This window comes from Candida tropicalis (genome assembly GCF_000006335.3).
Source record: "Candida tropicalis MYA-3404 genomic scaffold supercont3.6, whole genome shotgun sequence".
Lineage (NCBI taxonomy): Eukaryota > Fungi > Ascomycota > Pichiomycetes > Serinales > Debaryomycetaceae > Candida > Candida tropicalis.
The window spans coordinates 306790-331331 of record NW_003020058.1 but is presented as its reverse complement, the minus strand read 5'-3'; the positions used below and the strand labels follow the sequence as shown (position 1 = coordinate 331331).

General features: G+C 31.1%; 12 protein-coding genes across 12 annotated transcripts; 8 read left to right on the top strand and 4 right to left on the bottom strand. All coding sequences in view use genetic code 12, as the record gives it.

The window, feature by feature from the left end:
* Window positions 1-734: 734 nt before the first annotated feature.
* On the bottom strand, window positions 735-1784 carry IFD3 (Ifd3p; the record flags this gene model as incomplete). Its single annotated transcript, XM_002550081.1, has 1 exon — window positions 735-1784. The coding sequence occupies one exon, from the start codon at window positions 1782-1784 to the stop codon at window positions 735-737; it is 1050 nt and encodes a 349-aa protein (XP_002550127.1).
* Window positions 1785-3062: 1278 nt separating this feature from the next.
* CTRG_04424 (uncharacterized protein) lies at window positions 3063-3812 on the top strand (the record flags this gene model as incomplete). Its single annotated transcript, XM_002550080.1, has 1 exon — window positions 3063-3812. One exon carries the CDS (start codon window positions 3063-3065, stop codon window positions 3810-3812), a length of 750 nt encoding a protein of 249 aa, XP_002550126.1.
* Window positions 3813-3962: 150 nt separating this feature from the next.
* CTRG_04423 (uncharacterized protein) lies at window positions 3963-4586 on the bottom strand (the record flags this gene model as incomplete). The annotated part of the gene is made up of 1 exon (XM_002550079.1): window positions 3963-4586. The coding sequence occupies one exon, from the start codon at window positions 4584-4586 to the stop codon at window positions 3963-3965; it is 624 nt and encodes a 207-aa protein (XP_002550125.1).
* A 765-nt stretch (window positions 4587-5351) lies between these two features.
* CTRG_04422 (uncharacterized protein) lies at window positions 5352-6461 on the bottom strand (the record flags this gene model as incomplete). Its single annotated transcript, XM_002550078.1, has 1 exon — window positions 5352-6461. One exon carries the CDS (start codon window positions 6459-6461, stop codon window positions 5352-5354), a length of 1110 nt encoding a protein of 369 aa, XP_002550124.1.
* A 559-nt stretch (window positions 6462-7020) lies between these two features.
* On the bottom strand, window positions 7021-8940 carry STB5 (Stb5p; the record flags this gene model as incomplete). The annotated part of the gene is made up of 1 exon (XM_002550077.1): window positions 7021-8940. The coding sequence occupies one exon, from the start codon at window positions 8938-8940 to the stop codon at window positions 7021-7023; it is 1920 nt and encodes a 639-aa protein (XP_002550123.1).
* Window positions 8941-9139: 199 nt separating this feature from the next.
* On the top strand, window positions 9140-10519 carry CTRG_04420 (N,N-dimethylaniline monooxygenase; the record flags this gene model as incomplete). Its single annotated transcript, XM_002550076.1, has 1 exon — window positions 9140-10519. The coding sequence occupies one exon, from the start codon at window positions 9140-9142 to the stop codon at window positions 10517-10519; it is 1380 nt and encodes a 459-aa protein (XP_002550122.1).
* A 223-nt stretch (window positions 10520-10742) lies between these two features.
* On the top strand, window positions 10743-12548 carry CTRG_04419 (uncharacterized protein; the record flags this gene model as incomplete). Its single annotated transcript, XM_002550075.1, has 1 exon — window positions 10743-12548. The coding sequence occupies one exon, from the start codon at window positions 10743-10745 to the stop codon at window positions 12546-12548; it is 1806 nt and encodes a 601-aa protein (XP_002550121.1).
* A 498-nt stretch (window positions 12549-13046) lies between these two features.
* ZCF17 (Zcf17p) lies at window positions 13047-15224 on the top strand (the record flags this gene model as incomplete). The annotated part of the gene is made up of 1 exon (XM_002550074.1): window positions 13047-15224. The coding sequence occupies one exon, from the start codon at window positions 13047-13049 to the stop codon at window positions 15222-15224; it is 2178 nt and encodes a 725-aa protein (XP_002550120.1).
* A 242-nt stretch (window positions 15225-15466) lies between these two features.
* On the top strand, window positions 15467-16279 carry CTRG_04417 (exosome non-catalytic core subunit; the record flags this gene model as incomplete). Its single annotated transcript, XM_002550073.1, has 1 exon — window positions 15467-16279. One exon carries the CDS (start codon window positions 15467-15469, stop codon window positions 16277-16279), a length of 813 nt encoding a protein of 270 aa, XP_002550119.1.
* A 198-nt stretch (window positions 16280-16477) lies between these two features.
* CTRG_04416 (tRNA methyltransferase) lies at window positions 16478-18520 on the top strand (the record flags this gene model as incomplete). The annotated part of the gene is made up of 1 exon (XM_002550072.1): window positions 16478-18520. One exon carries the CDS (start codon window positions 16478-16480, stop codon window positions 18518-18520), a length of 2043 nt encoding a protein of 680 aa, XP_002550118.1.
* Window positions 18521-19696: 1176 nt separating this feature from the next.
* Window positions 19697-20125, top strand: CTRG_04415 (uncharacterized protein; the record flags this gene model as incomplete). The annotated part of the gene is made up of 1 exon (XM_002550071.1): window positions 19697-20125. One exon carries the CDS (start codon window positions 19697-19699, stop codon window positions 20123-20125), a length of 429 nt encoding a protein of 142 aa, XP_002550117.1.
* A 2034-nt stretch (window positions 20126-22159) lies between these two features.
* Window positions 22160-24157, top strand: CTRG_04414 (uncharacterized protein; the record flags this gene model as incomplete). The annotated part of the gene is made up of 1 exon (XM_002550070.1): window positions 22160-24157. The coding sequence occupies one exon, from the start codon at window positions 22160-22162 to the stop codon at window positions 24155-24157; it is 1998 nt and encodes a 665-aa protein (XP_002550116.1).
* Between the last annotated feature and the right edge of the window lie 385 nt (window positions 24158-24542).

Here is a 24542-nt window from a genome sequence, read left to right as displayed (position 1 = left end):
TTATCTTTTTACGGTTTTATTCGGTATAATTTTATTATTTAATTTCAAGCATTTTACGGGACGGTTGTATTTGCTACATCAAGTTCATCTCCGAAAGTGAGGGGTAGTTTGAAAAAAATAAAAACATCAATACTATATTCAAAAAAGCATTGGTATATATATCAGCAAACTGGTTTGGATATGGTCCTATCTAGGAATCCAACCATACTTGTTGGTGTCCATGTCTATGTCGATGTCTGTCTATTTAGCCACATTTTGTTTTGTGTATTAATTATAATTTTTAAACGCGCGTCGTATATTTAAGACGGTAAGCATGACAAGATCGCTTAATTGTTAGATACAGAAAATAATAATACCATCGATATATCTAGACACGCCAGAAGGAATATCTTTAGTTCATCCGAGAGATTAATTCAATTTCGGGGATTCGGAGTAGTAACTAGATAATTTATTATTATTGCTATTATTATTTGAAACATTTCTTATCCCTTTGAGTGCAGGTAACTTCAACTTCGAGTTCACTTATTAGATCGTATTTGGAAAAAAAGAAATGTTACACATGCAAAACAATAAAACAATCATGATCGGTTTGGAATTATTATCTTTTAACACGTATTGTATATATTCTATTAATAATACTTTTGTACGTCAATGTTCCACAAAGAAGAAAGTCATGGCCAAGAACCTTACATCCGACTTTGCAAATTTCTCTGCAACAGAAACAAAACTAGAATCTAGTCGGTGACATTCTTCGGGACATAAGGTTCTTCCAAGAATTTAATCTCCTCGTCAGTAAATGTCACTGTGGTTGCTTTGATAATATCATCTATTCTTTCTGTTGACGAAAGTCCAACAATAGGATTGCATCCCTTGGATATGACCCAGGCTGTGGCAATCACGGCCATGCTGAAACCTTTATCCTTAGCCACTTTCTCGACTCGGGATATAATCTCAATATCAGCATCAGTCAATTCATCAAGATGTAACATTTTAAATCTAGCAGTATCAGACTTAACTCTGGATGTTTCCGATGATATACCAACGGGTCTAGCTAATACACCTCTAGCAATAGGTGACCAGGGAATAATCCCTACTTTGTTAATAACATTGTCTTGACAAAATGGAATCATTTCTCTTTCCTCTTCACGATAAATCAAATTATAATAGTTCTGCATACTGATGAATTTGTGCCATCCATTTTGCTCAGCAATAAACTGTAATTGGGCAAATTCAACAGCTTTCATAGAAGAGGCCCCAAGATATCTGGCATATCCTTGATCAACAACATCATTCAATGCCTTCATGATTTCTTTTTTTGGTGTGTCTGGGTCTAATCTATGTGGTTGCAAGACATCCATATAAGTTCCCAATCTTTTCACCGAAGCTTCAACAGCATCAAAAATATGTTTTCTTGATAAACCTTTAGAGTTGGCATAATTAATTGCTGGGAACTCGTTATAATTGGTTAAACCAAAACGTGGTGTATCAGGATCAACTGGGTAAAACACTTTTGACATGATTACAATTCTATCTCTAGGGATATTGAATTTTTTGATAAACTTACCAAGTAATTCTTCTGATTTACCCATTGAATATACATCTGCAGTATCAAATGTTCTTAAGCCAACATCATATGCTTTTTTTAAGATCTTGAACACTTCTTCTTCATCCTCTATAACCCAGTCAGCATATTTCTTGGTACCAAAACCTAAACAACCAACAATAATTGGTGCTATTTTTAATCCAGATTCACCAAGGTTATTATATTTAAGTTCAATGGACATTGGTTTTGAAATGTTGTTCTTGTTGTTGCCTATCTCTGAAGAATTTTTCGTTTTGCTTTGTTATCTTTGTCGGTTGTCCAATTCATTTTTTTCTTTTGTGTCCAACCAACTCCACACTTGCGCGCGTTTTAAATTAATTGAGAGACGATGACAGTTGTACACGACTTGTGAGGAAGATCTGACGTGCTATACCGAGGTAGTTCTTCTGACAAATATTAAGAAGTATAACTCATAATAGTAGTCTAGAAATAAGACTTAAATCTCAATACCAGATACATGTCAGCGCAGATGAGATGCTTGCATGTGGTTTAGCTCCCACCTCCTATTAACTTGATAAAAACAGATATGTAACTACACAATCATCCTGTGATTAAATACGTAACTCAGTATAAATCCATATATAAACTATTCATTTAAGATTTCTTTGGATTAGCACTGATACTCTAAATTAATACTGTATGAATGTTAATAAATATACAAAGTAAACTTAAGAATGAAAGAAACAAGACTATTAAATTATGAAAGCTAATCGCAAATCAGATTGACGATATCTATTTTGTGGAATTCCACATGCAATAAATATACTACTCAACTTCTGAGCATAGAGAGATTGTTCTTATTATTGAAAGGGATAAATTTCCCTCATCATATATCTAATGCATGATGATCTTTCATTCGGTTTGATCTTTTTCGCTTAGTTTTTGCTTATGATCTACTGATTACATCATATAACCGATAAGGGAAAGTAAAAATTCTGATGGTGTTAACTCACAAACAATTTCAAACCTAAATCTGAATTGAATTGGTCATAATTACTTTATTCAACAACCACAGTAAGTCAGTCATTATTTAATTGAATTTACAAAGTGTAAAGAGAAGAGAACTTGTAAAATTTGATGATTTGGCAATATTGGAGTAGTAATAGAAAAAAAAGATCCAATCCCAACCCAATCATCCAACCCCCTTAATTTTCCTCTGTGTGAGAGGGCAGCGTACAAAGTGAATGACACAAATATAAAATTGTTAGTGAGGATGAGAGAGAAAGTGTGAGTGATGCAATTTTATTTTATTACATGTATTTCATTTACTAAGTGAGAAAAAGCAACATACATGATTCAACAACAACTACTACTACAGAAAAATAAAAATCAATTTGCCCAATCTTTCAACAAATTTATTTTCAAATTAAACAATCTTGATCTTCCTCTTTTTTAAAAAAAATCAATAGTTATTTTTTTGGTAGTTTCTTATTTATTAATTTTTCTTTAGAACAGTATTATGTCACATCCAGAAGCAAGTATCAGATCTATCAAGAGTGGGGTCTTGAATTTGGGCTCAACTGATAAGTTGAATGATATCACTAATTCAAGTGATATTTCTAGTAATTCTTATACCACCCCATCTTCCAGGCAAGATCAGCCACGAGATCAAATCGATGATGTATCATCTTCAAAAAGTCATTATAGTGTCACTTCAAAGAACTTGAAGACGTTGGAAAACAAAATATCACCAAAGTTAATCCCAGGTAAAGTAGTAAATAATGATATAAATGGCACTAATTCTTCAATTATTTCCACTGAATCAGAATATCAGAACGTATTCAACGATTATGATTCTTTCACAAATGAGGATATAGATGATAATGATGATGATTCACTTGATGCTCCGCAATCTCAAGATTTTATTGATCCATTTTCACGTCCATTATCACGGGCTTCAACAACAAGTTGTGTTTCAACAACGGCGACAAAGGATGGCGTTGAAGGTAGAAGATTTCATAGACATGGTCCTACACCTTATTCAAGTCATATTTTATCCAATATGCTACAACAACAACAGCAACAGCAGCAGCAACAGAAAATAAGTCCTTCCAAGAGTATGCTAAGTAGTGTAAATTATGATGAAGGTAATACTCTACAAGACTCAACAGATGCCAGTATTGCAAGTCTCCATAATACATCTATTTATCCCTTAGCTCCGGATGATAGTAGTTCCGATCCTACAGTTTCCTCAAGTACTCAAACATAATAATTCTGTTGATGAATCTCACATCCTACTAGTATTACGTTGTGCTTAAATTACCTTTTTTTTGTTTGTCATTTGCGTGCTATTTTATTGTGTATTTGATTTAATTAAACTGAAATATAAAATTTGCATTTCCAACTCATATTAGCTTTATTAATGTCTCCACCTTGGACCTCTCAAATTCTTTCTAGTATATCTGCGAATTGATGGAGTCAGATTTCGAATAACTCTATAGCCACCAAGTGTAGCTGTTCCTAGTTTCTGCTGGTCAATCTTTCTTCCATTAATTTTATCATTTCTTATTTTCCTTTTGTTTTTGTCATTCTTAATAATAGCTGAAATAGATTTGACTGCTTCTGTTCGAGAAATTAATTTAGCCTCATAGGCGGGTTTTTCTTTAAAAGTATCCATTATTTCTTCAACAGTAGGAACATCTTTGGACTGATCTGCCAACCAAGATTTGAAATACTGATTAACAACCAGGCAAAACATATCACCAGTACATTCCTTAACTGAAAAGTAATACTTCATTCCAAGCGATACATGATCGATTTTAACCAAGAACTCAACGGTGGGATCAAATGTACGCATCATAAATCTTTTGTTACATTGTTCAAATCTATGCTTATACTCAGGATTGTAAATATATCCTGCAATTTGACTTAAACGAACAGTAAATACTTTGGTGAAATTAGCATTTGTAGAAAGTAAAAATTTCCAAATATCCAAAATACGTAATTCATCATTTTCAGGTTTATCAACTTCAAATTCAATCATTTTCTTAGATTCAAGATAGTTAACTACTCGTCTCTCAAGGCTTTTGACACATTCCTTCAACCACAAGCTATGAGCAGGAATGTTAGGAATTTCTTTCTTCTCAAAATTGAAAGTTTCAAAATCTAACAAAGCCTTCTTGATTCCAGGATATAGGTTAAAAAAACGATTAAAAGCCGTGATCCAATCAATGATAACTTCGCCATCATTAGGATGAAAATAAGGAAGGTTGTTAAATATTGGAAGAATTTGTTCATTTTGAACCAATGACCACTTGATATAAGAATCAAAATTAATAACCTTCTGACCATCAAACTCCTCTTCAAGTGATCTTATAAAATCATTATCCCAATTATCTTTATTAATGTTATTATCCAATATCTCAAGCTGTTTTTTTTGTTGATGAATGAGATAATTGTTCTAAATCAGGGTCCTCATGCATATCATTGTCGATTGTATCTGTATCAAATTGAGGTTGTAAAATTTCAGGAGTAGTACCTGGGGAATCCATGGTGGAAGCTGTAGTTGATGTTAATATGGCACTCATTTGATGATGTGTTAAACGGTTGTAAGAAAGAAAAGTAAGGAAGTTTCCCCTTCCTTTTTTTTTCTAATGTTTTCTCCCAATAAGAGTGTCTATACTGGTGAATCAAAAAGGCGAAAAAAGCGTAACAAAGTGAGATAGGGAAAGGGAGAAAATAAATAAGAAACTGCAACAACGTTTCATAGTGTATATTCTAAACAAGAAACAACTAACACTAATATAATTCAACCTCTAGATTTCTTCCGCGGAGATACGAGATATACTAAACCAACAATGAACAAAACAATTGTGAGTAATATACCAATAAACACTAATATCTCATTAACGGGGTTATCCAAAAAACCTTCTTTTCTAAATTTCTGATATCTCAAATTTCTTTCACTTTCTTCATTTACAACCATGGCATAGATAAGGTTATTTGCCTCTGTTTCAGATATTGGTTTATGTTCAAATTTTGGAAGTTCATTGAATGTCTTGATTACATCTTCAACCAAGGGAGGGTCTTTGGATTGGTCCACTAACCAATCTTTGTAGTACTGACTTACTGTTTTACAAAATAAATCCCCAGTGTTTTCCTTGACTGCATTGTAATATGTCGTACCTAATATTAAATGATCAATTTTTACCAAAAACTTAATAGCAGGATCATATGAACGCTCAATAAACTTGGAATTATTGCGTCTAATATACTCTTGAATGGGGTCTGAGGTGACAATTCTGGGTATATTAGCTTTGTAAACAAACATATATTCGGCAATCTCACTTAATCTGACAGCTAAAACTTTTGTATAGTTCACATCTGCATTGAGTAGGTAGTTCCAAATATCAACCACGCTCATGTCATTTCCAGATTTATCGATATGATTCTCAATCATTTTGCTGGATTCAAGATACTTTACAACTCGGCGGCCAAGTGTTGTAACACACTCTTTTAACCATGGACCACGGGCAGGAATATGTATGATATTTTTAACTTGGAAATCATATGTATCGCTTCGTAACAATGCCGACTTTATTCCAGAGTACAAATCAAAAAATTCATTAAAAGCAGATATCCACTCATTGATAACATTGGCATCCTTGGGATCAAAATATGGAAGATAATTGAATATAGGTAATATTTGCTTGTTTTGAAATTCCGACCACTTTATAAAATTTTCAAATGAATCAATTGGTTCATTTTTATATTTTTTTCTAGTTGTCTTTTTATCTTGGTAATCCAATATTTCAGTTTCCCAAACCAATTCTTGATTGTCAATAACTGAACCCACGCTTGTCGTAGGATGGTCCACAATTTCAAATAGCGGAACTACTTCTTCTTCTGAAACTTTCATTTGACAATTGTCCAACTTCAAGAGAAGAAAAGAACTGGCAGCTTGTGTTAAATTAAAAAGTGATTTCTAATGTCAAGATTTCTGACAAAAAAAAATAAGAATAAGTGGGGCAAAATTACCCTCACTCCCTGTTTTCAATATTTGACAGAATATTTGTTGCATATACACTACTATCTGAATATCCGCTAGCAATGTGTTACGTACGTAGACTGGTTAGCATGTACACGACCCGTCGAAATGCAACCATGTGGGAAATTAGGGTTACATCAGCTTGACCTTCGAAGTCAGTTTTGTACTGAATGTCCTCCAGGACTTGGACTCTATATAAATAGATGGGATTCTGTCCGTGAGATCAAAGGATGAAGGAAGAGGAGGAACTAACCGTGATTAACTCTTTACATAAGTTTTGTGTTCGCGCACGACCTTATTATATGTTCTTCCACATTTGATACATAACACAATGTACAATTAGCCAAATATTGTCTTGCCAAAGTATGAATGCCATTGTCAATAATAAATATACCTGTATTGATGTAATCTAAAGACTAGTAAAATCTATCTAAAATTTATACATAAACTCACTGTCAATACATAAATCAACTGAATGAACATTCAAAATTTCATGATAGGATGAACTTGCACCTAACAACTCTTTTGATAAATTATCCATATCACTGACATGTCCATCACTAAGGGTGATTTCTAACAACTTATTTTCTATTTTTTTAAAAACTTCAGCACATTTTTTGGCAACAATCCAATCACTTCCAAAAGCTTGGAATATTTCAATACAATAACATATCTCAGTTTTGGATTCCATCAAGTCGATTGCCCATTTACACAAACAATACAAGATGGTTGTACAAACCATTAAAAATCGATATAATGTAGTCCAATTCAATGGTAATAATTTTGCTTTGAATAGCTTATAAGTATAAGCCAAAGTTTCAAGACAAGATTTTCCAAGAGTATCAAGAAGATCTTGAGAAGGATGTGGGTTCAAGTATGATGGACGGTATAAAAGAATCAATAAATGATGATATCTAGCTGCATACCAAGGAATCAGAACATGGAATGACACGGAATGTCTGGCTGAAGTATTTGCTCTATCCAATGATTTCGCTTGGTCATACCAAGCTTCAATTTCTTGTCTTAAATCAGAAAGGATCACTTGACAAACCTCATCTTGCAGTTTAGCTGTATTTGCAAAATTCTTATAAATATTCACAGAATGTACTTTTCTCAACACTGTGCCTTCAAGTTTTCTTAAGTTAATGATTAATCTGTTCACAGCGATATCTTCTGTTTCGTCATCATCTAGTATTTGTGGGAATGGCACGTTGATATCATCATCGTGGATTGCAACTGGTCGTCCAAGGGAAACTGAACTTAATCTATCAAGGTTATACACGGACCAGAATAATCTATATCTCATCTCCAATTGTTGGGCAGTCAAATTTTTAGAATCAAAATCTGGGACTTTATGATTCATACCTAAATGAATCGCCAATCTGGTAACTTTCCCCATAATTTCCCACGAGGTATACTCTGCTGGATTGAAAAATGAATAAACAGCTAATAAAGTCAAATTTCTCACATTTACTAAATCATTGGTGGATAAATTGTTATGAACATGAGTTAATGCCATGGAAACAAAATACTCAGAAATTTTCTTGTCTCTACTGATAATACCTGTTCTTTCCAACCCTGTACTTCCTATAGCCAATACCATATACAATTCAAAAGGATCATCATATGATTCTAAATCTGCAACTGAATTATCACTGAATAATTTTTGAAACTTGCCCAAAAACTCTTTTTTATAAATAAGGGGACAAACACGATAATTGTGTTGCAAGAATGCCCCAATAATTGATGTCAATAATTCTTTATCAGCTATTGGAGGAATAATACTAATGTTTGAATTGGTCTTGATCCCTACGGCACTAATCAATACTTTGGAGATTTGTTTTGGGTACGAATGAAAATTTGGTGCACGTGCATCTATAGAATTTAAAATTGGCGGAGTATGTGATCTTGATGACGATATTGAACCGGTGGAAGGAGTATTAGTTGTGCTAAAATGTGAAAATAAGTTAGATGGAGGAGATAAAGATAGTGGTTCTTGTATGGGTGTTATAGTAGTAGCTGGTTGTTGCAGACCTTGTGGTTGGGTTGAATAAGAGAAATCTGTAGATCTTGATGACAGTAATTCGATACTTTCATTACCATTCAGTGGTTGAGATTTAGTATCATTTTTAACTCTTCTTTGTTTTCTTGGAACGTATGTACATTCTTCTCCAGCTTTATCACAATTTAGACATTCTGGGGTAACTTTGTCACATTTTTTCTTTAGTTTTCTGCATCGAAGACAACTGGTTAACTTTGATATATCCTGGATTTGTTCAGAATTTGGAGTTGACTTTACAGTAGGTTTTTTAACTCTAAACTTTGTTACTGTTGGTTGTGGTGGTATCATTTTCTGCAGTGATTATTAGTCATCCGGATCGGACTTGGTTTTTTTTTTTTGTTGTTGTTGATTCCTTGATGTACCCTTTAATTTTAGCTCCTCAGTATTTATCGAGTAATTTTTTTTTTCCAATTATTCTTTTTTCTTTCTTTTTTTTTTTTTTCCACAATCTCAGATCTGATTAATTGCAAAATAAGATAAGATAAAAATGACAAAACAACAACCATTATATGATAGAGTTGCTATTATTGGTGGAGGACCAACTGGATTGGCAGCAGTTAAAGCATTGGCTCTAGAACCTGTGAAATTTTCCAAGATTGATTTGTTTGAAAGAAGAGATCGATTAGGTGGATTATGGTATCATCAAGGTGATAAATCTTTGGTTTCTCCCCAAATTCCCAATACTTCACCATCAGCTCAAGAAATTGTATCTGATAAAGCAACAACTCAAGATAGATACTTTTCTGCAATTTATGAATTTATGGAAACAAACGTTGATCATAGAATGATGCAATATCAAGGTGTGGAGTTCCCTTCTAATTCTAGAAAATATCCACCAAGGACAGAAGTTCTCAATTATGTTGATCTGTATGTTGATACGATCCCAAAGGATTCTACCAACATACATTTAAATACCAATGTGAAGAATGTTGAGAAGATTGGTGATGTTTGGAAAGTACAAGTTGAAGATACAATAACTGGCAAGGTTACTAATTTAGAATATGACGCGATAATTATTGCGAATGGTCATTTTAGTGTTCCTTATATTCCCGACGTTCCGGGTTTGGCAAATTGGAACAAACACCTTCCAAAGACTATTACACATTCAAAATATTATGAAAATCCAACTCCGTACAAAGATAAACGAGTATTGGTTATTGGGAATTTTGCAAGTGGGATTGATGTTTCAATTCAACTTGGTGTTTGCGCCAAAGAAATTATTGTTTCAGTTAGAGATGTGGCTGCAGCAAAGCTGGCTGGCAATCCATGCAAATACATTGGAGTTATTGAAGAGTATAATTATGAGGATAAATCGGTTAGAACTGTGGATGGTGAAGTAATCAAAGATATTGACAATATTATATTTTGTACAGGATATCTTTATTCCATGCCATTCTTGAAACTTGATGGTGTTATTACTGATGGGTTCCAAGTTCATAACATATATAAACAAATTTTTAACATTTCCGATCCTTCAATTTCGTTTATTGCTTTATTAAGAGATATCCTTCCAATGCCAATAGCTGAATCCCAAGCAGCTTTAATTGCTAGAGTGTATAGTGGAAGATTCAAGTTGGTTAGTGCAGAGGAGAGACAAAAGAGTTATGAACAAGAATTACAGGATTCGGGTTCAGGTCATGGATTTCATAGTTTTAATTATCCAAAGGATGTAAATTATTGTCAAATGTTGCAATCATTAATTGATGAACAAGATTTAAGAACACCTGGTTTGGTTGCTCCGATTTGGAATGAAGAAATTCAATATGTTCGAAGTCAAACTAGACCAGATAAGATAGCAAGACTTCAGGAAGTAGCTCAGCATGTTAAAGAATTGAGAGCCGAGGGTAAAGACTTTTCTTTATTATAGAAACTTGTGTAGATTAAATTATTGTCAAAGTAGATTTGTCTTTCTTTTTTTTTTCGTCAAAGTTTTTGCAACCACGTATGTTTACATATCCGTGTGTTTTAATTTCCAGACAACCAAATATAAATATGACCCAGACAACCCTGTAAAGAAAAATCAAAAGATCAACTACTTTCTGGATGTGTTTTTTTTTTTTTTATTTTATCATAATTTGCTATCTTCAATAATGGGAGTCACTGCTGAAGAATCACGAGGTTTTGTTTATGAATTGATCAGCACTTCAATGTATTGTATCACATATTTGAGAAATTTATTCCGTGAGACAAGTTACTACGATACAAAATATTTCGACACAGTTGATCCAGATTTAACTTCAAGTTATATTTGTGTGAAAAAATTACGTAAGGGGGCTTCCAAATCAAGTGATATTTTTGTTGAATATATTGAAAGAGGAATATTTCAAGCTATCCAATTGAAATATTTAAAAGGTGTTCTGTTTAACATTCATTCATCAAAAAATTCTCCCTTTAATTCTGAAGAAAGTTATTTGTTTGGGATAGATTATATAAACAATCAAGTATCTCTAAATGGCAGTAATGAAGAAATTTCCAGTGATTCAATTACCAAGTCTATCTATTCACTTGTTAAGAGGTTGATTGTCTTGACTCAAACGTTAGAAACACCAAGAAAACAAAGATATTTCACCATCAGGTTATTGTACAATGAGACTTGTCCTAGTGAATACCAACCACCATATTTCCAAGATGCAACATTGTTGGAACCGAACGTAATTCGTCTTGAAGCAGATAGTCAAGGAATTGCAATTGGAACTTTACAAACAGGTGAGTGCAAATCTAGTATTAATGTATTGGTTGAAAAAAGGAATAGTAATACGTGTGTTGATGTGGATCCTTTTGACTTGCTTGCTGATGATTATAATGGTTTTGATGATAGTCCATTAAGTACGCTTCATTTGAGTGAAAAGTCTCCTGAAGCAGTTGAAGTTACTCAAATTCTTGAACCTTCAAGACTAGTTAAATGTAAAATTTGTGAAAACGAAATTGATCCTGTGGCATTGGGATATGATCAGCCTTTGGTAAGAGATATACCATGTTTTGAATGTTTATTCAAAGGAAATATTGATCCGGAATTGATTATTCTTCAAAAAGTAAGAATATTATGGAACTTTTACATGAATCATGATTTCCCCAGTTTCAAGAAATCCTTAGATATTATTAAAATAACAGACCCGGAAACAATTAAAAAAATATTCAACCGATTATTTAATGATGGGATTTTAGTAACCACTAATAAAGCCACCCTTGCAACAAATTCGGCTGAGTTTCAAAAGGGGTCTGGTATTTTTTCTTCCACATTAGAAGGGATAATTGATAATCATGGATGTGAATTAATTGCCAATCGTGAATATTTTGTTTCTTTTGTACCAAAGCTAAGCGAAAAATTAAATTTTTTGGATTTTGATACCAAATTAAGGAAAATCTATTTTCCAAACTATAAGATCCTTAAACTAGCCTTTGTGATGAGTAATTTGGACAAGTTCAAGAAAACTAACCCAATTGTTCATAAAGAACACGAAAATGATGATGATGTTGTTCCTGTAACTGCATATATGCATTCACGAGTCTTGAATAATTCACAAACACAATCAAGTGAATCAAGTTTTTCACCAACAAGTGATTATGTCTCTAGATCATCAATTAAGTTCACCTTTACAAATAAAGAAACTTCACCTACTACTGCTCACTCAGAGGATGATGATGACGATGATAACGATGATAACCAAAATATAAATTTAAAGGATAGTAGCTATGATGCATCAGAAATTTCGCACAATCTAGATGATCTTTCTTTTGCCGAATCATTACAATTATTATCCCAACAACTGGTCATTCTGAATCAGCAAAGTCCAATAGAATTAACCCAGGTTATGAACAAAACTAGAAAAGCAGAGCTGAATGTCTATTACAAGAAGAAGAAGAGAAGAAAAGTCAGTATTAATAAGAAAATTTAGCCAATGAGGCGGATCCTAAATCCGAGATTAGACCGTACCGCAGTACGGTACTGGGCGCAATTTGGGGGCACTTACCATTTTTTCATTTTGTACTGCATGTGTGTGTTATAAATCCGAAACAAAAAAAAGTAGAACAAAAAAAAATGTCTTACTTTTTTACTATTACTAAATTGAGAAAGAACTACGAAAATTTCTTTTTCCAGCTACAATAAAACTTCCGAACGTATTTGAATATCAAATAGGAATGTTTGAATTTTTGATCAAGTATCCAAGAAAATCCTAAACTCAAAAGAAAAAAAAAAATTAATTCTATAACTTAAATGTACACAAACAAAACCAAAAAAAAGGGAAAAACTTCATCTATTCTTTTTGATTTTTTTTTTTTGGATCTTCTTTCTTTTTACTAGTTAACTTGAACAGCTTCAATTCTCATTAACTAATAAATATTCATTTTATTTGTTGATTATTTATTTATTCGTTTTATAACTTCACATTTCAATGACAAAGGGAGCCACTCAAAGAAGACGACATACAAATCTGAAACTAGGTTGTTTAAATTGCAAACGTAAAAAAGTTCGTTGTGATGAAACCCTTCCCGAATGTAAAAATTGTTTGAAAGGAAAGAAAGAAACATGTTCATATTTGAATTTAACAGTTCAAGAGATTGAAAAGATTAAATTAACCCATTCTTTAAGAACTTCTCAAAATAAATTATTACATCAACACTATCGTTTACCTACTTCATCAAAAGAACATAAAAAAATCATTGAATTGAAAACTCATAGTAATGAAAACAACAACGGCCAATCAACAATCAACAATTTGTCATCTTGTGATGTATTGGAATTCAAATTTGAATTAAAGAAGTTACCTATAAACATTCCCAATATTAGTTATCCTCCATTGCAATTTAATAATTCATTCATGAAAGATTTTCGCACGGGAAATACAGATGATGATGAATCAAGTTCTCCAGAAGATTCAAACTCAATTACACCATCAGCAACTATATCAATAGAAGATTCTATGAAAATATTACCTAATGGGACTGTCTCACCCACATCATTTAATTGTATAAATAAAAATTTATTCCGTCGAGTACATCCAGAAAATGTTAAAACTAAAGTGGTGGCAGATTTAAGTTTTCATGTTGTTATGGGCAAAAGTAATCTTTTGGATCATATAAATGATTTAATTCTAGATTTCCCAACTTGTGGAAGAAATAGAAGTATGCTACTTGCAGCATTTTTAGGATTAGGATCAACTATTTTATTGAATGTTTACAATAAAAAAAGACAAATGGGAATTATTGGTGAAAATTTGAAAGTTCTTGATTTTTTAAATAAATGGTGTCTAGAAACTCATGGTTATTGTCAACTGGAATTGCAATCACTTTTGAAATCGTTTGACATTCGTAGTCAAAATTTGTCACCGGATGAACTTGAAGCAATGTGTCATTTGGTAGCTTATACTAGTTATTTATTAAATTTTATAAATTTATTGTTAAATTTTGGACCTCAAAGTTATTTCAATTCAAGTAAAGGGATATTTAAGGCATATGAAGTTTATACCAATTATATTCAAAGAAGAAACTTACCTCCGAATACAACTGTTAAATTTTTAACTAACAATATTCAATATAACATAATGACAATAAATATTCCTTCATATCCTCCACAGTTTTTATTTGAAATTGAATCAAATTTAAGAAGTTTGGAATTTATATTTATCAACACGAGATTATTTGAGAACACCACTGTTAATGCCAATGATTTTACAAAACTTGCATATCAGTTTAAATCATTAATACGATTTTTTGGAACTTATGTATTACCTATAGTATATGCATCAAGAAATGAGAATTTTGTTAGTATTTATCCACCCAATGTTATTTATGATATTTTCAAACAATGGCATACAATTTGTCCAAGTGAAGCAATAGTACATCATCGTTATCATCATGAACTTTCAAACGATGAAGCAATTTTCCTTAATGATTTATCGACAACTTTATACATGTATTATTATGCCATTGCTGCTGCATTAGATGCAGTTTTCCCAGCTTGTAAATATTTACATGGGATGAGTTTTATGTTGCCAACAAATAAATTTTTCACTAATAAATCAATAATGACAGTTCATGAAAATAACAATTATTCAGAGAATTTATTTCAATTCAAGATTGGTAAATTATTACAACGACATATTTTCTATGCATCTAGATTATTTTCATTTTTCAGAAGAAGATTTGTTTTTTATTATAATAATACTACTTGGGAGAATCCATTTCTTGATGAAGATTTAAAATCCAATAGATTTAAATCTCGTTCAATCAAAAATAGTTTTGAAGTTCCAATACAAAGTTTCAATAATACTTTGATCAGACCTGAACATTATCCAACCAGAGTAAATAAAGATAAAGAAAATGGTACCAATAGTCCAATTTATACAAGAGAAGATGATACCATGAATAAGCAATTGTATGCTAGAAATATAGAAACTTTAGATTTCTTTGATATGAATAGTATCTTACAATATGATTTTGAAACCATGTTATTGTTAAGAGATTATCGACCAGTGGTGGATCAATTCACCGTTAATAGAAACGCATTAGATATAAGTGTCATTAGAGAATACTATAATGATAAAATAATCTTATTAAATAGTTTACACTGAGATTATATATATATATATATTGACAATTAATGGAATTTAAATAGACAATTAATGTATGAGTATGGTTTGTTTGTATTTGGTAGCAACATCTGAAAGTGAGACAAAAAAAACCAAATTGAGAAGAGAAAGGAAGAGCAAAAAAAAAAAAAAAAAAAAAACTCAAACGTTAGTACAAGAACATTTTTCATTCATTCATTCATTCATTCATTCTTTATTTTATCATTAATCAACTTGTACGAAAAATGTCAGATACTACTATAATTACACCAGGAGACAACCTTCCAATAGAAGATATTACATCAGTTAAAACAACAATAGGACCAGGAATATATAAAAAACCCAAAACACAAGAATTAATTCCATCAACATCAGGTATATTTCATAAAATTTCTAATAATTCTAAAAATTCACAATTAATTTATATTGAATCAAATTCAAAAAGATATATTCCTCATAATAATGATTTTGTAATTGGATTAATTATAGGTACTATTGGAGAAAATTATAAAGTTTCATTACAAGCAAATTCTATTCCTATATTATTAGGATTTTATTCATTTGTTAATGCAAGTAAAAAAAATAGACCAATTTTAAAAAATGGAGATTTAGTTTATGGTAGAATTATAAATGATATAATTGAAATTGATAATGAAATGGAATGTATTGATTCATCAGGTAAAGAATCAGGATTTGGATTATTGGATGATCTGGGATTTTTATTTGATGTTAATATGAATTTTGCAAGAGAATTATTATTTAATAAAAATAGTATTTTTTTGGAATTATTAGCTTTAAAATGCAAATTTGAAATAGCTATTGGTATAAATGGTAAAATTTGGATAAAATGTGGTAATGGTATACAGAAGAAAGATTCTGATAATAATAATAATACAAATGGTGATGAAGAAGATCAAGAAATGAAAGATGTTGGAGAAGATGATGTAGTTAAAGATTTGAAAAATACTATGGCTGCTGTTAAATTCTTGACTAGATGTCAATATGTCACTCAAGATAAATTGAAAGATGAATTAAATAAAGCATTTAAAGATTTATAGATCTATTAATATAACATATATTGATTAGGATATTATTGATAATGACGATTATGTTTGCTGTAGGCGGCCAATCGGGGGCAGTCTCCCTTCCCCCTCCCCCATCGCGCGAGTCGTAAATAATAATAATAAAAAAAAAATTGTGAAAAATTTAAGCAGCATCGATGTGTATGATTCAGCAAAGTTTGACAAACAACGACAATGACAACCAAATTAACACCTGATCAACTTGCAAGACAAAGGAGGAAGATAGAAAAGGATAAAAGAAAGAAAGTATATGATGATCAACAAGTTCAAGGTACTAATAATTCATCTATTGTTTCTAAAAGAAGTGTAGAAAAATTATATTCATTATCATTACAACCTGAACTTGGAGAATTTTTCAAATATTTTGTACCTAAAGGTAAAAGAAGATCACCAGCTATAAATAGAGGCTATTGGATTAGAATGGAATCAATTAGACAAATGGTTATTAGAATTATTGAACAAAATATTGATAAATCTGTGAATATAATTAATTTAGGTTGTGGATTTGATCCATTAGCATTTCAATTATTAAATATTTATAATCAAACTAATAAAAACTTGAATTTTATTGATATTGATTATCCTGATTTGATCAAGAATAAATATGATATGATTCAAAAATCAGAAGAAATTAAACAACTTATAGGTGAACAAAATCCAATAGAATTAGATTGTTTGATTAATACCAATAATTATAAACTTGTTGGATGTGATTTGAAACATACTGATAAATATGAAGAAATTTTACAAAGATTAATAACAAATAAAGAAGATATTAATATATTTATTGCTGAAGTTTCTTTAGCTTATATGAAACCTGTTTATGCTAATTCAATTATTGAAATATCTAGTAAAATTAATAATAGTCATTTTTTAATATTAGAACAAATCATGCCTGATGGTCCAAATAATTCATTTGCTACAAAAATGTTGTATCATTTTAATCATCTTCGTAGTCCTATTCAATGTGTTGAAAATTATTCAACTAAAGAATTACAATTATCTAGATTTAAACAATATTATAAATATGCAGAGATTAAGAACTTGTTTGAAAATTGGAAATATTTAATTGATTATGAAATGAAAGAAAAGATATCAAAAATTGAAGAGTTTGATGAATGGGAAGAATTTATTATTTTCTGTCAACATTATATAATTGTTCATGCTAGTAATATTGATCAAATGATTTATGAAGTTGAAAATGAAGAACCAAAAGAGGAAGTAATATACAAAATTGATGAATCATATAAGATGGTTCATGATGATAGATTTCCTGATGAACAATTTGAATTGAAATTTCCTGCTACCAGTTCAATTAATAACAAGATATATGTTCATGGTGGGTTGAAACAAACAAGAAATGATGATACTTTAGAAATTGATATTCAAAAAGGAACCGTGACACAATTAGAGAAAGCTAGTGACACACCTTCACCTAGAATGTGTCATACTTTAACCAAAATCAACAACAATGAACTTGTTTTAATTGGTGGTCGTTCTAGACCTGGACAATATATGAAAGATACATACAAACTTAAAGAAAATCAATGGATTAAATTGGCAGATTTGCCATGTGGAAGATCAAGACATTCGACTGTGGCTATTAACAAACATCAGATTTTGATATTTGGTGGGTTAGCAGAGGATAACAATGAGGATTTATTTATTCTATATGACAGCAATGATAACTCGTATAAATCATTGAAAATAATTGGGGATAATCCCGGTAACTTAAAGAGTTCATGTATGAATTTCGAGAATAACCATACGTTTGGTTTGATAATTGGGGGTGTAAGTGATGATAATGTGCCACAAGTTAACGATAAGTTGTATAAATTTACCATTGACAGAGACGGTGGCACGATTTGTATTGAAGAGATTTTTCAACATAAGTTACTAGCAAGAATTGGTAGTAGATTTGAATTTGTTGGGCAGGATAAGATAATTATTGTTGGAGGTGTATCTCCGATACAATTATTTACACAATTAACCAATATTATGAGTTTAAATTTACAAACACTTGAATTTGAAAGTATTAAAATTCCTGAATATATTTATGAAACAGTTCCCCCAATATTTGTTGGTTTTGAATTGGTTGAAAGTGGGGAAAAGGACGAAGAAGATGAAGAAAAGGGTTTATATATAGTTGGAGGAGGTGCAGTTTGCTATTCATTTGGTAGTTGCTACAATAGTGTTTATAAACTTGTAAAGAACTAGCGAGATGTGTGTATATGTATGCAAAAGAGGGAAACGAAAAAAAAAAATCGAGGCATCAAGTGGGGGGGGAATGGAATGGAATTGTAAATCCAAGAATCAAAGTAGGGGTGGGTTAAATATTGAACAATAAAGTTATCCTTTTCTTTCTATTTTATTCCAACGTTTCTTGTTTTTCTCTAATTCAAGGAATTACTGTGGTGTATGTAATAAAGTTACCGAAATTAAAGGGGAAAGAGAGAAAAATCCTACGGGATGATCGGTATATTGTAGTTTTTTAAGGTTGTATTTTTAATACATAGTCGGGATAGCAATTGTACAAGAATAGGTTTCGCATTAGATCTTACTCGGAAATTTAAAGATAATAGTCGTATGTAATAGGTTATGAGATCTATATATATCTTATCTAAGATACCATAAGGCAATATCGGTGAGTATTTATTGATTCAAGGGGTGGAGGGGCCGAAGGTGATAATGCACTAGTGGTGATGGTTGGTGCAAAATGGAAAAGAATTGACGATTTATGCATAACTACTTGGGGTACGATACACAGATGCACATACTGATATTCTTTCACTTCCTGCTTTTCCATTTTCCCACTTTCCCATTTTCCTACTTTCCCACTTTCCCACTTTCCCACTTTCCCACTAGTAAAATCTCAATCAGTAGAGTTATTATTAGCATTAATCTTAAGTTCACAATAACCAAAACCACTACCACTAAGAAAAACAAAAGAAAAGAAAAATACAATTGCATCTAAGAAAATAAGAAAGCTTCAAGTAGAAATTTCACTTAATATTTTTTTCGCATCAACTGATGAATTGAAATTTGTTGTATTGATACATTGTAGATTTTATTAAATTATATTATCCAGGGATCAATCAAAGAGAAGTCAATGGTTATTTATCAGGAATTCCGTGTCAAAAATATTTGAAAGCAAAACGATTAAAAAATTAGAAAATAAAAAGGAAACAGATAAAAGCAGGGCAACGCAACCTGGATTCTATCGCTAATGATTATCTTTTATTCTTCATTAACTGAATGGTACAGTATACGTGCGTTTCTAGATGTATGAATCTGTAGAGTGTGTATTTGTGTATGAGTTGAATATAGGGGGGAGGAAGGAAAGAAATGTATGATCTAACGGGAATATAAATATGGCGTTACTCTGGAATTAGCATGTTAATTTTTTTTTTTTCTTCGGTATTGTCCACCACCACCGCCACCACCATTGGTAGGAACAATACGATTCATGTGTGTGTGTTTCGCATCTCCTCCGCCATGTTTTTGTTCTCCTTTTTTTGTAGTTGTTTTTGCTGTTGTTTGTGGATGATGATGATGATGGTTTTATACACAATTGCGCTTAGATTAGAATATATCGGTTGTGATTTGCTTTTTAGGCTTAAACTGAATCAATCTTCGATCTATGACATCTTGAAAGTTTCACCTGACATGCCCTTTAGTAATGTGATAGATGAAAAAGAAAACAACAAGAGTAAAAAAGATTTTAGTGACCAATTTCCGATGCGTGTAGTGCATGTACCGAAAAGTGCGCCATTTTTTTTTAATTTTCTGGTGGTAATCGTGAATGGGTGTACTACTATGTAATTAGTAAAGAATTATACATACATAAAAAAATGACCATACACGCGATTCACAGGTGCTACCAATTACATTATTATTATAATTATTATTATCATCATCTTCATCATAACTACCAGGGAATTTAACTCATCAAGCATAAACAGTATATGTTTCACGCCTCCTTTGTACCTATTTCCATTAACTCCAAATCAATCAGCATCATAACATGAGAATTTATTATTTGTCTTGTTCTCATTCATTGATTCACTCATAAACCCTTTCTTTAGTCATGGGGAGTTTTTCTTGTTTCTTTTATTTTCTTTTTGTGAGCAAGTATCCTCCTTGCTTCTCATAGAGTTTTATCTTATTGTTTGGTGTAGATCCTATTTTGAACTGTAAGTGTACAATCGGAGTTCGTACCCATTCATCAACTCTAAATTATAGCAAACCTATATTGCTTTTGCTTTTTATTTCCATTTATATTGGGTTTTAGATTTTAGTCTTCACCCCTCCTCCTTGGAAATAAAGAATCAAACAAACTTGCATTGTTTTATTTATTTTATCAAGCAGCGATAGAGACTTACATTAAAAGTACTGACACAAAATAAATTTTACTAGCATCCCCCCATAGTCAAGGAATACTCAACTTATTTTAGTTAGTTCATTTGGTATTTCTGCATTAATTGTTTTCATATTTAAGGAGTTGTTCTTTTTTTTTCACACATTGTTGAATTTTTTTTTTTTTTGTTTTAAGTTCCATTTAGTGTGTTCATTATATAAGGTATTGGTTATCTCCCGTAGTGAGATTTTTTTTTTTAGTTAATTTATTTAATTATTCATTTATTTATTAAATTCTGTTTATCTAAAGGATAATAAATATTATTGGTAAATACCACTTGGTATAATTATTATTACATTGTATTTTTAATACTAATACGGACTCCACTCCTACTCCCACATCATCCACAATCCACTTCAAGACCCACTCCCAACCACTGTCATTATCACTGTTATTTAGAAATTACCAATATATTACATATTACAATTTCACAACCATATTAACTACCTTCCCTTCATACTCTATCCCCCTCCTCATATTCGATTATCTTGTCATATTGTCAATCATCAAATTAATTGAAAGCGATAGAACAAGAAGAAACACAACAAGAAAAGAGAAGTAGTACCATATAACATCTTTTAATTTTTTTTTTTTTATTTTTTTCAAATTTGCTAATATTCATTATCGATTGATTGTGTATATTATTCAATTAGACTTTTGTTGGTTGATATATTTAACCTTCAACTCCTATTTCTTCATTTAAATTACCCCTGTTCTACATCATACTCCCTTCCCCAGTTCATATCTCGTTTCCTTCATACATCCCCCCTCCCCGTTTATTGGTAATTTTTTTTTTTTTGGTTTTTTCCTTTTAGTAATATCGATTGCGGAATTGTGTAAAAATCAACCAAATACACACACACAGAGAATTACACAGAGACACACATTGTTGCTCCCTCCTCCCTCCCTCCAACACTATCAAATATATTCCACATACTGATACACACACTTTCGCATACACATACACATACACATACACACACCACCACACACACACACACTCACACACACACACTAAATCCCAATACAGAAGAGTAAGAAGAATATAAATTATTATTATTTATTTATTTATTTATTGTTATTAACAGTAACACCAATTAGTAATAGTAATAATAATAATAATAATAGCAGAAGAGAAATAATATACCCATTTTCAATCTTCACCCAGTTTTCTTATTTGCTTATTTGGATAGAGAGAAATATTTTTGTATTGAAGTTGGGAAAATAAACTCAGATTAATTTTTGAATTTGTATTTTTATTTTCTTTTAATAACACACTACAGAAAGAAATAAAGAAATAAAGAAGAAGAAAAAAAAACCAACCCAAATTAACATAACTTATCAACTGTTCATATTAATTAAGTGATTATTTCCATTTTCTTCATTTCATTTACAACCACCACCCCCTTCCAAATCATTCAACATTTCATTTATCTACAATGGATGCAAATATAACTAACAACACTCCATCCACTACGGCTAATGGGGATGTTCCACTATCTATGAAATTCTTACACAAACCAAGACGATCAGTGGATTTATATATCAAATCTAATGATCAAACAAAACTAAACAGTAAATTAAATGCTCAACCAATCAATGTCGATACCACCAATACAAACACTTCACCAACATCATCTGATTATTTCAATATAACTTCTTCAACAACTTCTCCCCCTCCGGAATTGGAGGATTATAAATTGGTACGCAAAAAGTCAGGTGAATTGGTTAAACCTTCATTAAAAAGTCCCACTTATTATTATAAGAAAAGATCAATGTCATTGCCTTCAACTCCAACTTATAAACAAGTCCATTTTGGTGGCTCAAATGATGTCAAGTATTTCCATAAAAAGGATAGACCAACTGCTATTTCCGCATCTAATTCCCCAAGATTACTTGCTGCTGATCACTCACCTTCATTATCTTCATCTTCAACCGATGAGGATGAGGAGGATGATGAGGATGATTATTGTGATAATGGTCGTTCGTCTACATTTTATGATGATGTTGATAATGATTACTCTTGTGAAAGTCAAGATTCTTGTGATGATTCAGATATTTCTGATGGTGAAAATTTTGCAGGTCCAAAAAGTTCCAGAGGTTCCAAGAGCTCTTCAAGATTTCACAAACCTTCATTTGATTGGGAATTGAAATTGACCAATTTTGCTCCGTTATCATATCTAAGAAAGATTGAAGGTGGAACACCTGTTTTTTTGGAAAAGATGTTTATTTCAAGTGATAAAAGATATTTATTGGGTTATATTGCAGTTAAAAATATGGCATTTGAAAAGCATTTAACTGTACGTTATTCTTTAGATCAATGGTTAACTATAGTTGAAATCCCTACCATTTATTTAGGAGAAAGACCTGAAGTTTTAAAATTAAATGATTATGATAGATTTATGTTTAAAATTCCTTTGAATAACTTGTTTAATAGTTTAAAGTTTTCCAAGAATAGTTCAACGGATTCATTAGATAATTATCAGGAAGTTCATGAAAGAACTTATCAAATGTGTATTAAATATGATACAGATAATAAGGAATTTTGGGATAATAATAGTTATAAGAATTATGAGGTCAAATTAAAGAGATTTTTGCATCATCATCCACATCACAACCACCATCACCATCTTCATCCTCAAACAATTGGTACTCAAATTCAAGATCATGCAAAGAAACCAAGATATTCCAATTCATATCTTAAAAGAGTTGCCTCTGATTCTGATATAGAATCATTAATGAAATCGGCAGAATCCTCAACAGAAGCTGAATCATCAAATGACCAAAATAATAAAGATGAAGATAATTTGAGTAATCCTTCAGAAATCAGTGATTTTGTCAAGAACAATTATTATTTATCATCACCTTTATTGTCTTCAATATATAAGAATCCCGATGTCACTGATGATTATTTCACAAGTTCATGTATTGCATCAAATAGAAATGGTAGTGGCAATAATAATAATAATAAAGCTAATGAAAGTCAAGCTAAATATAAGACCAAGTTTCAACCTCATTTATCGAAATTGGATACCTCAGATTTTAATAGAAATTTCGTGGATGATAATTTGAGACAACCAAGATCTACTACTACTACTGCATCAAAGAATAATAATAATAATAATGATAATAATAATAGTAAGAACGCAACTCGTACCAATAAATCAACAACTTCTAAAACTACCAATTCAGCAACAAGTTCAGTTGGACCATCAATTACTGGAGTTTCTAATCGTAACAAGTTTCTTAATTCCAAGAGTTATAAAGAATTGTTGGAGAATTATTGTTTCTTTTCATCTGATAATCAAGAGGTTGATCCAATTGATTCAACAAATAGAAATAATTCAACCAGTAGTTCAAGTAGTAGTTCATCTGAAGAAACTGAGAAAATCACAAGAAATGGTTCATTTACTGTTTCTTCATTTTTGGGTACTTAAAAATCAGAAGAATAAAATAATAACAATCATTATTCACTAACCGTGCTTGAGTATATGTGTCATTTTGTAGGTATATATATGTATATATATATATCCTGGGTTTACTTTCTATTTTATTTTGTACTTCTTGATTTGTTACTTCATTGAAGTTGAATGGAAATTTTAGTACAGTGTTTTTATTCTTTGGTTATATTTTAAATATCAATGGGGATTTATTATTATCCCTTAGTTTTTAATTCAACTGAATAGTTTATATATCAATAAATGATACTTTCTTTATAAATCTGCATTATTCTGTATACATAGATAGAGAGAGATATAGATAGAGAGAGATATAGAAAGAGAGAGATGTTTCATATCTAATTGTCATTTATCTTCTTTATAA